At 50.2% G+C, this 14,412-nt stretch overlaps 1 protein-coding gene across 1 annotated transcript in view; it reads right to left on the bottom strand.

Moving 5' to 3' along the window:
• Positions 1 to 14,412, bottom strand: part of CACNA1G (calcium voltage-gated channel subunit alpha1 G) — a gene marked incomplete at both ends in the record, with an annotated part of 137,925 nt that overhangs the window by 83,995 nt on the left and 39,518 nt on the right. The window contains 2 exons of the mRNA XM_080629628.1: positions 8,649 to 8,782; positions 9,419 to 9,530. Coding sequence (XP_080485754.1) covers positions 8,649 to 8,782; positions 9,419 to 9,530 — 246 coding nt within the window. The remainder of the gene's footprint in view (positions 1 to 8,648; positions 8,783 to 9,418; positions 9,531 to 14,412) is intronic.

The following is a 14,412-nucleotide window of genomic DNA, read 5'->3' as shown; positions in this document are numbered from 1 at the left end:
ACAATTTCCTGACAGCCCCACTTTAACAATTGCACAGATTCCTTAACACATCTGGGTTTGCTGTGTTGAGCACCACCACAGCCCTGAAAAGGAGAAAGGAGCATCCCTTGGTGCAGACTCTTTCCACGGGGCATGGAAGGTGTGCAGCAGAGGACACTGAGCCATGCCAGCTCTACCCAGCAGAGACCATTGGCAAGTGGGTCTCCAGTGGTTAGGCAAGCACACAAATCAAAACTGATGACACTTGTAGATAATAAATGGAGCAAACATGGACCAAGGAACCTTCCAGTGCTCCTACACTGTGCCTGATGGGGTTATTTCACAGCTCATGACACTGCGGTGGAACCTGCACATGACTTAGTCTGAGGATGCACTTGGACTGCTGCAAGCTTGGGGTGCCCCAGCACTGTCTCACTCTGCTCATGGCACAGCCAAAGGCAACCACAGGATATGAATCTCTTCTGAAAATACTCAAGTTCCATCTCAAAGCTGGTTGGGTGGTTCCCTTCCTCCAACTTTGATGGTTAGAAGCCTAACTTCCTACCCTAATTTATTCAGGACAAGCCACAGCCATTTGTTCCTGCAGCAGTGCTGTCTTTTAAGTAGCTTCTAGTTGATTCTCTAATTCTGTAGCTGTTTTGTCCTTGGTATTTACACACCCAACGTATTTACAGAGGACAAATCACATCTTCTCTCAGCCTTGATATTGCAAAGCCAAACAAAACAAGCTCTTCCAGCCCCATCTTGCAGACAGGCGCTCTGCTTCCCAGTCACAAGCTTTCTCAACACCTGCCCTAGCCTGGATCAATCTTACCCGATTAGGCATCAGGCTTCTGGAGGAGTCTTTGCTGGTGCCTTGCACTAAGGCATCAGTGCTGCCCCTCCCTCCCCACTGGAAATCCCGCAGGATTCATCAGGGAATGTGTTAGCTTTGCCATGCCGACGGAGGTTTCTTTCTGCTCTTGCTGTGATCAGCCAAACCCACTCTCCTCCCTCCTGGCCATCAGCAGGTAAGGAGCACCCAAGTGGAGAAGGCTTGCTCTCTCTAACCCCCACATACATGACTGCACGCTTGATGAGGTGACACTTCATCTGATTTCTCTTGATAGGCTCTAATGAGGATGATGATGCTCAAACCGTATCCAAGACCAAAATAACCTCAACATATTCCTCTGTATTTACCTGACACCCACAGCTGAGGGACAGTCCCAGAAGATGAATGTTGGATGCTAAATGTTTGTTCTTATCCTCTGACCACAGAGGAAGGCAACATGTCCACAAAAGCCTACCTGGTCCCAGTGACGAAACCAGCCCCTTCCTCAATGCGTAGGACTTACCATATGGTGTAAGCTTCGACTAAGGTACGAGATGGACAGTAATTCTCCTGGGATTTAGTGGTTCTGAAGTTTCACTTGTTGTCGGAAAAGATTTTGGCACGGTTTGCAGCTTTCGGGTAAAAAGCCCATGTCAAACATACAGCTTTTCTTTCATCCATTACTAAAAACAGAAGCTACCAGCAAAATTCAGAGCAGCAGATGGTTATCTGCACCAAGACAAATCATCTTCTGATTAATGACAGCTCTAGACTCACTCCCGGAGATACATGTGCTTGTAAACTGCAAAGGGCACTGCTGTAAAGTGCATTTTGGTTTAACATATTGAACAATTATAAACCAAAATTCAAAACCCAACCAAACAACCCAGTAACTTGAACACCAAGAACCAGGATGTGCTCTCCTACCTCTGCTGCTGGTCACTGCTACTGGTGTTACAGCACCACAAGCTCAACCCCAGACCTAGACTACAGGATCTACACGTTGCTGATAACTAACAGCTCAAGAGCCTTGAGAGAAGACATTATTGGGGGAAACAAAAAGGGGGTTAAAATCAGTCACTAAAGAGCAAACCCAATGAGAATCCCACCACTTCCCAGCTCGAAGGTCGCTTCCCAAAGCAAGGGGATGCACGGGAGGAATCAGTTCATGTCCCTGGCAAGAGAAGATACCCAGGGAGGGTGAGTGTCAGGATGTCACCAAGTGGCAAGGCGACGTGCATTTACCAGCATATATAACATCTACACGTTGGAACTCTGCAGTGTAAAAAGCCCCCGATGGATCTTCAACTCAAATGTCATTTCTGTTCAAACGGCAAAGCACGACGCCTGTCAGCACCTTTGCCACGCACCCGGGTGCCCAGACAAGTTAAAGGCTTGGGAAAATACTCAACATTAAATAGGATGGATTGATAGGAAATGCTGAGACTCGTCAGAGCGATCAGCAACCCCCGATCGCTGGAGTTATTCAGGAGGAAAGCAGAAATATTTAGGGCTTTCTAAGAATAAAAGCAGAGCATCTGCAAAGGCAGACATATAACGGGCTGGTGGTGGGATGCAGAGAGAGCACTGATGCAAACCTTTGGCAAACACTCCTCCGAGAAGGAAAGCTCCTGGGTATCAGCAGGCAGACACAAGGGATGGCTCAGGATGGACGGAGCAGCTGAAATGCACTCCTGTTCTGCCTGGAGATAGAGAGATTCAGAGCACACTGAGGTTTCTTTCATATAAAACCCTCAGCATTGGGAACAATCTCCTAAGCCCTACCTGCAGTGAAAGGCTCACAGAAGTGATGCTCAGAAGCATCACAGGAGGGGCTTTCTCACCCAGAAAAGCCATTCCTACACCTATCCAGCACCTCTCTGGCCTGAGCTCTGCTCCCATCCCCAGGATCACTCCTGCTCAGGAAGCGGAAGATGGTTCAAAGACCCATCAGAGTCATGGAGTTTGTGCTGAGGGCGCTTAGCAAGGAAAGCTTGAACTCTCCCCATTCACAGCTGGGTGCTGGGGATGCTGTACAGCCAGGAGATGTGATCAAGGTCACACAAGGAACCCAGAGCGATGCCTGCAGGTAGGCAAGCATCCCTGAGAGCTGCCCACCCCTCTTTCCACAGAGGCAAAGTGCTGCCACTCATTGCCAGCAAGAGATAGGTTCAGATTTATTCAGTGTCAAAAGGTTACCAAAACTGGGCATAGACACACCCTTTATCCACAAAGTGCAGTTATCAGCGGATGATATTAAGCCACTGATGCTGGAAAAGGCAAGGGAACATTATTTAGGCAGCACCGCATCTTCAGAAAGCTGGAATGAGATTTCCTCCCGGCCCTCACAGGTTTTGCTGTGCTCCGCTTTTGCTCAGGAGCTGCTTTTTAGGTCTCACCGCATTTGTGGGTGTTGATTAACTTTAAAATCACTCATTTTGATCAAGCTGAACAGAATGAAAGTAACTGGAGGGAGCATGAACCCGGCAGCCTGCTGGATCCAGCAGCACCGCTTGTCCCAGCCAGGATGCTTGACTAATGAGGCTTTTGAAGCAGCAGCAAGTTCAGCTGAAGAACTGAGAGAAACTTGAATGTTTTCTCTCTAAGAAGTCCTAAAACTTGCAAAAGATGAGGCTTTTCACAGGTGGGTTTGAGCCAGCCCAGCTACAGGGGAGGCTGCTGAGGGTTTTCTTTTACCCAGCAGGTTTCTGTGAGTCAGGGATGTGGCTTGCTCAGGATGCTGTGCTTCGAAGGCTCCTGCGTGGAGCAGGAAGCATCTCCAGCTGTGGGGCTTTGCTGGTCCCTGGGTCTCAACTGCTCTTCATCCTCCCAAAAGCCACTTAAAGCATCAAATCGTGAAAGTCAGCCCCAGATTTTGAATCCCAAAGGTTTGTGATTATGAGCATCAGCTTGATGTGGTTCTGCCGCTGCTGCTTGGAGCGAAGAGCACCAAGGATGCAGCGGGGACCCGTGAGGAGGCTCCCAGCTTTCAGGACACTCACATCCATCCCAGAAAGCCCAGCAGGCTCCTGGGAGAGGGTTTGGTGCAGCTTTCACTGCAGCTCAGAGGGGCTGTGGCTGTGATTGCACATTGGGTAACTGCATGTGCAAATCAGCCACTTACACGGGCAATTACCCCCCGAAGCAGAGGGCACATCTCCAAGGTGCTGCTCTTCAGTGCGAGAGGGATCAATACAGGCAGAGGGGATGAGAAAGAAACATTCAGCTCTGCCTTTCTCTTAACTTTTTAAGGGTGAAGTGACTAATATCTGGGGAAAGAACAGCCTTTGCAGTCACAGCAGGATATTGCAGCAGGAACTTCCCATAGGCAGTCCCATGCCAGCCTTTTCTTCCACGTCTGAACCAGGAAGCTGAAGCAGCCCCTTGATCAGCTTGGTACAGATGAAGTGGTGCTCAGAAGAGCCCTGCCTGCCTGTGAAGTGAACTGGCACTGAGAGGAGAAGGCCACGTGCTGGAAGCTTCACCCAAAGCACCCAGCAGGCACCTTGCTCTGGGGCTGCTGCAGCCACGAGACCAATCTGACGGCATCACCCTTAATCCCAGCTCCTGAGCTAAAGAACTCTTCAGAAGCCATGCAGGTTTAGATGCAGCAGAGATGGACTGCGCCATCCCTTTCTCTCTATGAATACAGCAAGGCTTCCTGCAGCATATTTGATCCCTGAAATTCAGCACTCAAAACCAGGAGGGAGCAAGACATCCTTAAGGGTTGTTTATGAAGGGTTCAGTGGAGCTAACTCTTTAATATAGCCTTCAACAGAGGGAGTTAAAAATGATAACAAACATCAGAAGTGTTCAGGAAGCAAAGAGAAAAAGCAGCGGTGTCTGTTTCTGCAGGAAGCAGCTGCCAACCACCTCCAGCCCCAGCTCGGCTCAAACTGTAAGCAAAATATACCACAAGTGTTTAACTTTCCTACAAAGTCTTTTAAGAGGCCCATTACCATTACAATGAGCAAAGCACAAACAGGGCTCCACAGACTTGCCCAAACAACTGACTGATCCCAGAGTAACAACAGACCCGCACAACCCAAACACGGGATGATGCACAGCCCTGCTTGGAGAGAGCAGAAACATAGGCATGGATCCAGAGCCCTGCTTGACCCTAGAGAAGGCAGAGAGGAACCCTGTAAGCTCTTACAGCACCAAATTATCCCCTGATTTAAAGCCTCTCTCCTGGGAAAACAATTAACCATTGGGGTTTTTGTTGTTTTGGGGTGGTTTTTGATGAGGATGGTTTAAAGCACATCTGCATTCCTAATCCCTGGGGGTGCAGAGATTCAGGGGAGCCCTTATCTGACCAAAGTCAAAACAAGCAAAGTGGCTGGGGATGGAGATGGCTCCAGCTGAGGAGCAGGTAGGTCTCAATTTGTGGCTCCTCTCTTCCCATAGACTGAAGAAGAGATCCCTGCTCCCTGCCCTCCGGAGGGTGCTGGGTCCTGAAATGACAAGCCAGGGCGCATTTCCATCCCATAGCTCCAGCTCACCAGCCCGAGCCTCAGTCAGCACTAAACTGCAATCACTTCTGCATATTTTTGGATGTAAACACGTGTTTATCTTTGATATATCTCCATCTTACGCTGGGAAAGGTCAAAATCATGTTGAATCTTCTTTAGAGGGCAAGAGCGCCTGCTCACCTTCAAGTGTGCTCTGAAAAGTGAACTCCCCGAATCCTCTCCTTTAAAATAACACAGCATAATTATGCCATTCATCACTTTTTTCCCTTTCCTTTTCCCCATGCAACTCCGCAACCTACAGCCAAAGCTGTGTTTCACTAAGCTGAGTTTTGATAATACAGTGCTATTCTCATCTCCAGCAAGTTTTACTGTAATTACAGAGATGTGTTGCAGACATTACACACTCTACAATTATCGCTAATTGCATTACATTGTCACAAAGAAGTCATTTACTCTCCATGAGCTCATGAGATTGGTCTGGACAGTTTAACAGAGCTGAGAAGTACTTAATGGCATGACATGAAAGTGGCCGGCAGCGCAGCAGGAGCAAGCACAGCACCCAAGCGGCTCTCCCTGCCCTCTGCAAGTGGCAGATTTGGGGCAAACATGCACAAAAAGGTTTCTCCGCAAGGTTAACCTCTGACAGGTCCAGAAACTTCTCAAAGAATGAGGAGGATGAAATGCTAGAAGGTTTTTTGGAAGCCTCTCCTTAGACTGGTAGTGGTTGGGAAGGGTTTCTATATGATGTGCCCATGGGAACATGCAGGCATGCAGCACATCCCACATGTCCCCCACCGTGACATGTCTTCCCAGCTCAATATCACACACACAGGATCTGCCTCTTCTCCTCTTCCCTTACCATCACTTTCTGCATCCCAAGGGAAGGGAAGCATCAAGGGAAAGCAGGCGAGCAGGAGCCCAGGACCTGCTTCCCTCTTCCCATGACTTGCACAAAAAGGGGAGGGAAAAAATGGGAAGGCAGAAGCAGAGCTACTTCATTGTGGTCTCCAGGGCCTCATGGAAGCATCATTTTCGAGGTCTCTTCCCTTGTCATTTCACTGGGGAACCTGGCTGAAGCCTTTACACAAGACCTACATAAAAACACAATGCAGTTCATCAGGTATCCAGCAAACACAGCAGGGATTTGAGGATTGCCCTGACACATGCTCTCCTTGAGGGTAATTTGCTCTGTGTGGGAACTGCAGAGCTGCACTCAGGCTACTGGAGGAATTTCCCTCTATCTGGTTGGGATTTGCCTCTGGAGTGTTTTTTTCTCTTATTCGGTGTTTTTGACCTACATCTTGAGTCTAGTAAAGGGCTTGGGTCCCTTTTTTTTCCCTCTGCTACAGCACTGACCCATTCCTGCAGCCACCTTGGCTTTTCCTGGCCCTTGGCACTGCTGGCTGAGAGAGCCTTCAGGATGGCAGAGATACTCTGAGTAGGATGCAGCACTCCAGGATGGATGGGCGAGGGCTGGAGGAGAACACAAGGGCATGAAAGGGAGCAGAGAAAGTGAGCACAGGGGGAGGAGAGGCTCTGCTTTGTATTTAAATCCAGTTCGATCCTTTGACGGCTGAATTGGTTTTGACGGGGCCCAGATGGGAACAGTTCATGCACATGAAGGAAAGAGCCATCATTTAGTGAGAGGCAAAGCCAACATGGCAGGAGTCACAGGAGGGGTCAAGCTACAAGGCTGCAAAACCCCTGCAACAAATAAATGCCTCTGCGCACTCCCAGGGATGTGAGAAGAATAGAGGGTACCCTATCCATACTCCGCATGGGAAAGAGGTGGCTCTCACACATTCAAATACCCATCCATGTGCAGGAGGTTATTTGATGATTGCTTAAGCAAAATGCAGCTATATTTTGAAATAGGAATTGGGGTTGTTTCTGCTGATGTCCCTCTAAACCGAGGTACCATCATGGGGAGGGTCTCTATAGAAGCACATCAAGGATAAACTCCAGCTCCAAAGTCTTTGCAAGCTCAACAGGCATGGCCAGGACTGGGCTGGGAGGGGAACACACCAGCACCAGCACCATGCCCCCCTGAGCCTCCCCATATGGATGCCTGGCCTTGCTTGGATCTGGTTCCTCATCACACCTAATTCTAGTGTGAGAAATAATAAAAGACTAAATACTACACCAGGTGGCTTTAGCAGGCTCCAGTCCTTGGCCGTGCTGATGTTTACAACCCTACCAATTGGACACCGAGTCCCACTCTGTCCAATGGTCCATCACTGCAGCCCCTAATGTTGCTCAGACACTTCAGGAGGAAACTGAGCCTTTTCCTAAGGTCTGGAAAAGCTGGAAAGCAGCTTTCTGCAGAAGATGGGTTCCAGGGACGGTTACAGCTCTTGGCCTTTCTGCCCTCCATCTCTGCCTCCAGTCTGTGGCATGAGCTTCACTACATCTTTTGGTCTCTGTAGCACCCCATGGCAATGAGTTTTCCCAGGCCAAGGATGCACTAGGAGACCTTGCACCTCCTTACTGGTTTTACTAGGCCACAGCTTCGGTTCTCCCAGATGCCTGCCATGACCCTATGAGGCCAACAATGGACCATAAGCAAAGCCCAAAGTGCTGCCCCTTCTTGGGGCACACCAAACCCATGCCAGGTAAACAGCCCAACCAGGAGGGCCCCCTGCTCCTTTCCAGGAAAAACCAGTAAATTCCATCTCTAAACTCCATCAGAAGATGAAAACCCCACTGTTTTCCCAAAGGAAAGGCGGGGAGGGAAGCGAGGGCTGGCGAGAGATTCATGTGTCAAAGAAACTCAGCTCTCTGGCTGGGGGCCAGGGACTTTTCATGTGGATTTCCAGCCTCCGCCAGGAGACTCTCGGGTGCTCAAAGATCCTTTAATTCAAACCAGGTTCCTCCGAAAGGAAAACACTCAAAAAGGCAAAACTTGGTCGCTTTCCCTCAAGAAAAGAAGTACAATAATGAGGGCAATCATGCACGTTGCAGTGAACTATCCTCCTGGCACGCCGCTCTGTGCTCCCAGCCACCCGCTCCTCCACAACCTCGCCTGATGGAAACCACAACCACCATTGGGGTTGGAGGGAGAAGAGCCAAGCCCAGGGCCCAGTGAGGAGCCCCAGGGCATGGGCTGGCCACAGTCCACCACAAGCAGCTTTTGCCACTCTGCCCTGCTCTCTCCATGAGCTGAGCATCAGCTCTCCCACAAGCTATGGAGAGGACCTCTGTGGTCCGGATGATTGCCAAGATGGACAATACCAACAGCACCAGTGCCCAGAAAGCTCCAGTCTTCAGGGATGCAAACCTTCCCTCAAATCCACTACGTGTCAAGTATTCCATAAACAACAACAGAGGCACAGGAAGAGGAAGACCCATTGCACCGGGCTTACCCTGCGATGACGATGAAGAAGTCCAGGCGGTTCCACGTGTCTCCCAGGTAGCATTTCTTCCCAAAAATCCCCAGTGCGATCATCTTGACAATCATTTCCACAGCAAAGAAGGCAAAGATGAAATCGTCAAAGCTCTGCAAAAGAAAGGAAGGGAGGAGGGATGCGCCTGCGTCACTGCATGCACAACACTAGGGCAGGCAAGAAGAGACCTGAGCTCAATAAGGTCTCCTCTTGCACCACCAAGAGCCAAAATCCCCAAGCAGAGGCAGCACTGAGAGCAGCCACACATCCTTCCCCAATCCAAGACTGGCCAACAGCACGCGTGGTGCTTGGATAGAGGGACAGGTATATTTTGGGCTCACTACGGACGGTTAACCCTCCCCAAGCACTCTAAACAAAGCTTCGTTACATCAGGGCTGGCACAGGGGCTTTACCTTATGACACACATGCATCCATATAGAATCACAGAATGGGTTGGGTTGGAAAGGACCTTAAGATCATCCAGTTCCAACCGCCTGCCATGGGCAGGGACACCTCACACTAGATCATGTCACCCAAGGCTCTGTCCAACCTGGCCTTGAACACTGCCAGGGATGAAGCATTTACCACTTCCCTGGGCAGCCTGTTCCAGTGCCTCACCACTCTTACAGTAAAGAACTTCTTCCTTCAATCCAAGCACCAAAACCAGCATTTTTTAAGTGCTGGTGTGACACCAGTGCAGGCAGGACCTAAACATCCTGAGGCCATCTCCACCACACCGTGCCTGGTACCTGGAGGATCCTGCAGCGCGGCGAGTCGCAGGCGATGTCTTCGCAGGGGTGGAACATGCCCAGTGTCACACAGTTGAGCAGGATCACCAGCATGCTCACCCTCTCGAACCACCTGCGCAGCACCCATCAAGGAAGCAACAGACCTGGATGAGCACCCGCAAACAGCCAGCACTGCATCAGAAGGGTTATTCTGGTCTTTATTCAAGGCACACACCAGCTCCTCAAGGTCAGACTTTGGGTTCACATGGAAACCTGCCTGCTGTTTAGATACCTGCATTACAAACTTCTGGCATGTTCTCCCCATGCTCACATCAGTGGTTACAGCTAATGTGAAAGCCACTACAGCATAAAAGTTGCATGGTAAGAGTGCTGAGCACTGATGGGATGGATTAAAACATTAAATTAAAAGAACTATGTCAACTTTTAGGAAAAAGAAAGAAAAAAACCCCACACCAGACACTTAATTTCCTCTCCTGCCATTTACGGAAAAGCACTCTAACAACATTCAATTTTCTATTAACCATGTTAAAGCTTATCCCAGGAGCGTTTCCCTGAAGTCACTGTTTGAACTTTTCATTCCCAGTTCAAATTAAGACTGTCAAAACCATTAACTAACTACCAAAAAGCCTTTAAGCCTATGAGGGCCAGCAGAGCCCATCCTTACCATGGCTGCTGCCTCTTGGAGCAATTTTAAAGAGCTGAGCTGCTGGGACACACTTTGGATGCTCTTACTTTTGGGGCAGAATAGAGTGCGCTGCTGCAGCAAATCCTTATGGGGATGGTTCAAACCTGGTACCCAATTACTGCATCCTTCTAGTGAGCATTTCCTGCCTATGGCACAGAGATGTCAAACCCAGGGAGCTGGTGCTGGGGTTGTCTTCCAGCCTAGCACAGAAAACACCCCATCGACTGCCACAACCCACAGGCAGTCGGGGCCACACTCCCCCCTGGGTGCAGGCAGCAGTTTCCAGGCTCCAGGAAAATAAGCGTGGCTCTTGCCAGACAAGAGCTTTCGCTGCAACGCGGTAGCGGGTGGTGTTTGGGAGCTCGTGCTGTAGTGTTATCAGGCTGGGGAAGAAGAAGGTGAGGATGAATCAGCAGGTGCCACCCTGCCGGGTGCGCGGGGTTGGAGCTCGCAGCTCCTGCCACCCATCCTGGGAGAATTCCTGGGAAGTCACATGGGGCTGAGTCACGGTTTCTTTGTCAGCAATCTGGATGTTTTAATCGGAAGAAATGCTTACAGGATATCGGGATAGACATTCCAGGTTGGAATATTTAGCCCAAATATAGTCCTGTGGGGGCAGGCGTGCAGGGCAGCTGGAGGAGGGGGCAGCATCCAGTGGGGATCCACAGGCATTCCCCAGCACAGGGGGCTGGAAAGCATCCTGGCTGCAAAGCCAGCCTCATCCACAGCTCTGCCGGTGAGGAACTGCAAAGCCCTTCAGAACATAAAGAACAGGTGAAAAAAACCCTGTAAGATCCCAAATGGTGACAGAATGAACACGTGTCTGCAAGGGCTGTGCGAGATGCTCAGCAGGGGAGGGAGGAGGCTCAGGAGTAGCTTGCTTGGTTGGGTCAAAACCTGCAGAGACAGATGGATGCTTCCTCAGACAGGCAAAGCTACGTGCACAGTCTTTAGTGGTGGTGGAGTAGACCCTGCACTAGGGCTGGGTGTCCTCCATGGGCTCCATCTCAGCTGGGCACAAGACCTGGGTGATGCTTTCGCCGCAGTGGGCAGCTGGTTGGTGCTGGCTGGGATCCCAAGCAAGCAGAGGTGAGCATACAACCATGATGTGCATCTGCTTAGAGCCACTTTGACCTCATCTCCTCCCTCTCCAGGACCTAGACCAGCCCTAACACCCACCCAGAGCAGATGAGTAGATCCAAGCTCACCACAGCCCCATATCCAGTGCAAAGGGCTGAGCCTCTCAATGCCATTAGCATGCTGGCACCAGTGACTAATTGCAAGCAAAGCCTTGAAAGCTCTCTCTTAAAAGTAACCAGGAGAGTGCAGCCCCCAGGATGACACAACCTACGGGGTGATGTGCGCCCAGGAGACAGATGTGGGGACCAGCACCAGATGTGCACCCGTCAAAGGGTCCCTGCAGTGCCTGCATGTAGCATCAGTCCTTATCTATGCAAACACCCACTGCCCAGATCCCCAACACTCCCAATCCTGTCCCCAGCAAGGCAATGGTAAATGCCCCTCTCATTCCATTCCATCCCCGCAGCTCTGCCTATGCCATCAGCCCAGGGCTGGTCCCTGCCCTCTCACACTCCAGCTCCTCTTGCACTAACAAACCTCCTGCAGGCAGGAAAACAGCCTGTGGGAAAGGAGAGGGACCCACAGAGCAGGAGGGGGGTTTATTTGCTGCTGGCAGGTTTATTTTCCCCAGCTTTAACCGCAGACCCACTCATCAGCATATCGCTCCCTCGAGCAAATACATTTCAGTCCAATATAACACATCACCCTGATTAAACATTCCCGGGACAGGGACCCCAGCAGTGCTGAGGGCGGTATGTTAATGTGCAGCTGATACATCAGAAGGTTGGGGAGGGGGAAGGATATTTTTTTGCCTCTTTTTCTTTCCAGCTGAATGAAACTTCAAGCTCTTTCTTCTGCTAATGGGATTTTCAGAGCCACACAAAGTGCTGATGGCTATGGCTTTGTACAGACCCTCCTTTGAGCTGAGAGCCTGACAAAGGGAAACTCTTCAATTAGCAAAAGCAGAAGGTGCTTTATTGAATGCTGCTGGATGCTGCTGTGTGGGCAGTGAAGGGGCAAAAGGGGCTTTGGGAAGCACTAGAGACAGTGGCTGGTCCTCAGCCAGCAGCTAAGGTGAGGAGGAGGAGGCAAAGCTCAGAGTGAAGGGCACACTGAGCTGAGCTGAGCCCACAATCTATGCTGCATGAGATAAATATTTGCCCAGGCTGAGCAGGCAGGATCCACAGGGCTGATGCTTAAAGTAATAAAGGGGTTCACGTGCACACACCAAGTACAGCAGCACACAGCAAGTAATCACCCTACACACTCCGTACCTTGGGTGTCAGAGTCCCTCCTTTCCAGGGTCACCTGCTCACTCATTCTTTAAAGTCCGCATTTCAACCATCAGGTTGGTCAAGACAGACAAAGGGTCTCAGATTCTTTTCAACTAAAAGAAATGTGTTTCTGCTACACAGAAAAATCCAATAACGCCTTTGTTGTAACCAGACTCTTAAAATTCACAAGCTAAAGCACCAAAAAAAACCCTGAAAATACCCAGAAGTCACTCACTTGTTACCAACACCATCCTCTGCACAGAGCAGGAGCCCTCAGCCCCCTTCCCACCATGAGCCATCCCCATGCTACCTGCCTGCACTCGGCAGAGCCTGACCTTTCCTAATTAAGAGGCAAGAGCCCCAGATTCAATTAGCCAGCGCTACCCAGCTTAATATAATTGAAAGAGGAAGATATTGCATTACGCTTGCTATGATTTGGTTGCAGAAGTTTAGATCAAATTCACCAGCAAGTGAATTAAATGCAAAGCTGTTGCTCGAGGGCAGCGCCAACCTAGAGGACATGGGCTCGATGCTCGGTCCATCAGCAGCACAGTACTGAGCCTGAGCACACACTGCTCTTTGAACTGGGGATGGGGAGAGCAAGCACCACTATGCTGCAGCGTCACCCATCTCCAAAAATCATGGTCCCTTCGCTGGGGGAACCAGGTACCCAAACCAATGGGTGCAGAGGGCAGAGTTTGGTGATGCTTTACAGGGACACACACTCTCCTCCACAGGATTAATACGTATTTCCTCCCTTGGTGCTCTGCTATTTCCAGGTGGCTTCTGCCATTCCTCCTCTTCTCCCTCCGTGCATCCCCCTCTTTCCTCTCCACCTTCTTCCATGACCCTGTCCTACAGCTCTCCCAAAGCAGTGCCACTGCTCCAGCAAAGCAGCAGCTCCAATACAATGTGTTGATGCCCTGCCATTGCTGGAGATGGGGTGGGACCCCCAAAATCGCAGCCAGCGCGATGGAGAGCTGGGATCCATGGGCAAGGTGGGGACCAGTGCTTGGGCAGCCCTGCAGCAGAACCCAGCCACAGAAATGCATCAAACTGCCTGAATCCATCCAGGTAACCCCTTGGCTCTGCTGCTTGTTTTCTGGTCACGGAGAGGTCAATCAAACCCACAGACCATGACCAGGTCCCTCACCACCACCCACGGTCATTGCTTTGTGCTGGGTGAAGCCTTGGCTCACTGGGACAGCGGCTGGTATTTGACAAATATGCCAAAAGCACTGGCAAGACCTGGGAATTTTAGTGCAAATGTGATGTGAAAATTGGGTTGAAATGACAGCCTTCCCCTGCAGCGTCACTGAGTCCCACCAGCTTAGGAGTGACACTGGGATAAGCTGCAGACGTTAATGAGAGCGGAGTTTTAGGCTTCATTCATATCATCAATTCCAGAAATAGCCCCTTTGACAGGAGCATAATGGGACTTCCAGGGTCTGGCCTTTGGGGGGGTGGGAGGAGGCAGGGACTGAAATCCTAAAACATTAATTCAGGCTGTTTGCAAGGAAAGTTGAAAGTCCTCAGAATTAATCTGCCTCATGGATGGAAATAGTAACCCCTTCCCAGCCTCTGACTGTACCGGGCCAACACGGAAAGGTTCTTCATGTCAGACCCAGCTGAAAGGTTACAGGATTCCCATCACAATCCTGGACATTCAATTGGATTTTGTTTTTTCCTCCCATATTCCATAAACTGGCTCCCATCTTTAGCTTCTGGCATCTGCAGGAAACATTTGCATCCCCTTGGATGTTGTATGCTAAAGGTACTCTCAGAGCATCTTTACCTGATGAATCCACTTCCCCAGCTTGCAGGTGATCACTCACAGGGATCTGTCTCTGGCATGATCCTGACACAATCTATATCCCATGCATTTGCCCTTCCAGGTGCTTTTCCAAGCTTGGTACCTCCCCTCTCTCCAGGGAATACAAGAGTGGGATGAAGCA

The sequence above is a fragment of the Psittacula echo genome (assembly GCF_963264785.1).
Source record: "Psittacula echo genome assembly, chromosome: 14".
Lineage (NCBI taxonomy): Eukaryota > Metazoa > Chordata > Aves > Psittaciformes > Psittacidae > Psittacula > Psittacula echo.
Note: the sequence above shows the minus strand (reverse complement) of the source record. Positions and strands in the feature narration are given on the sequence as shown.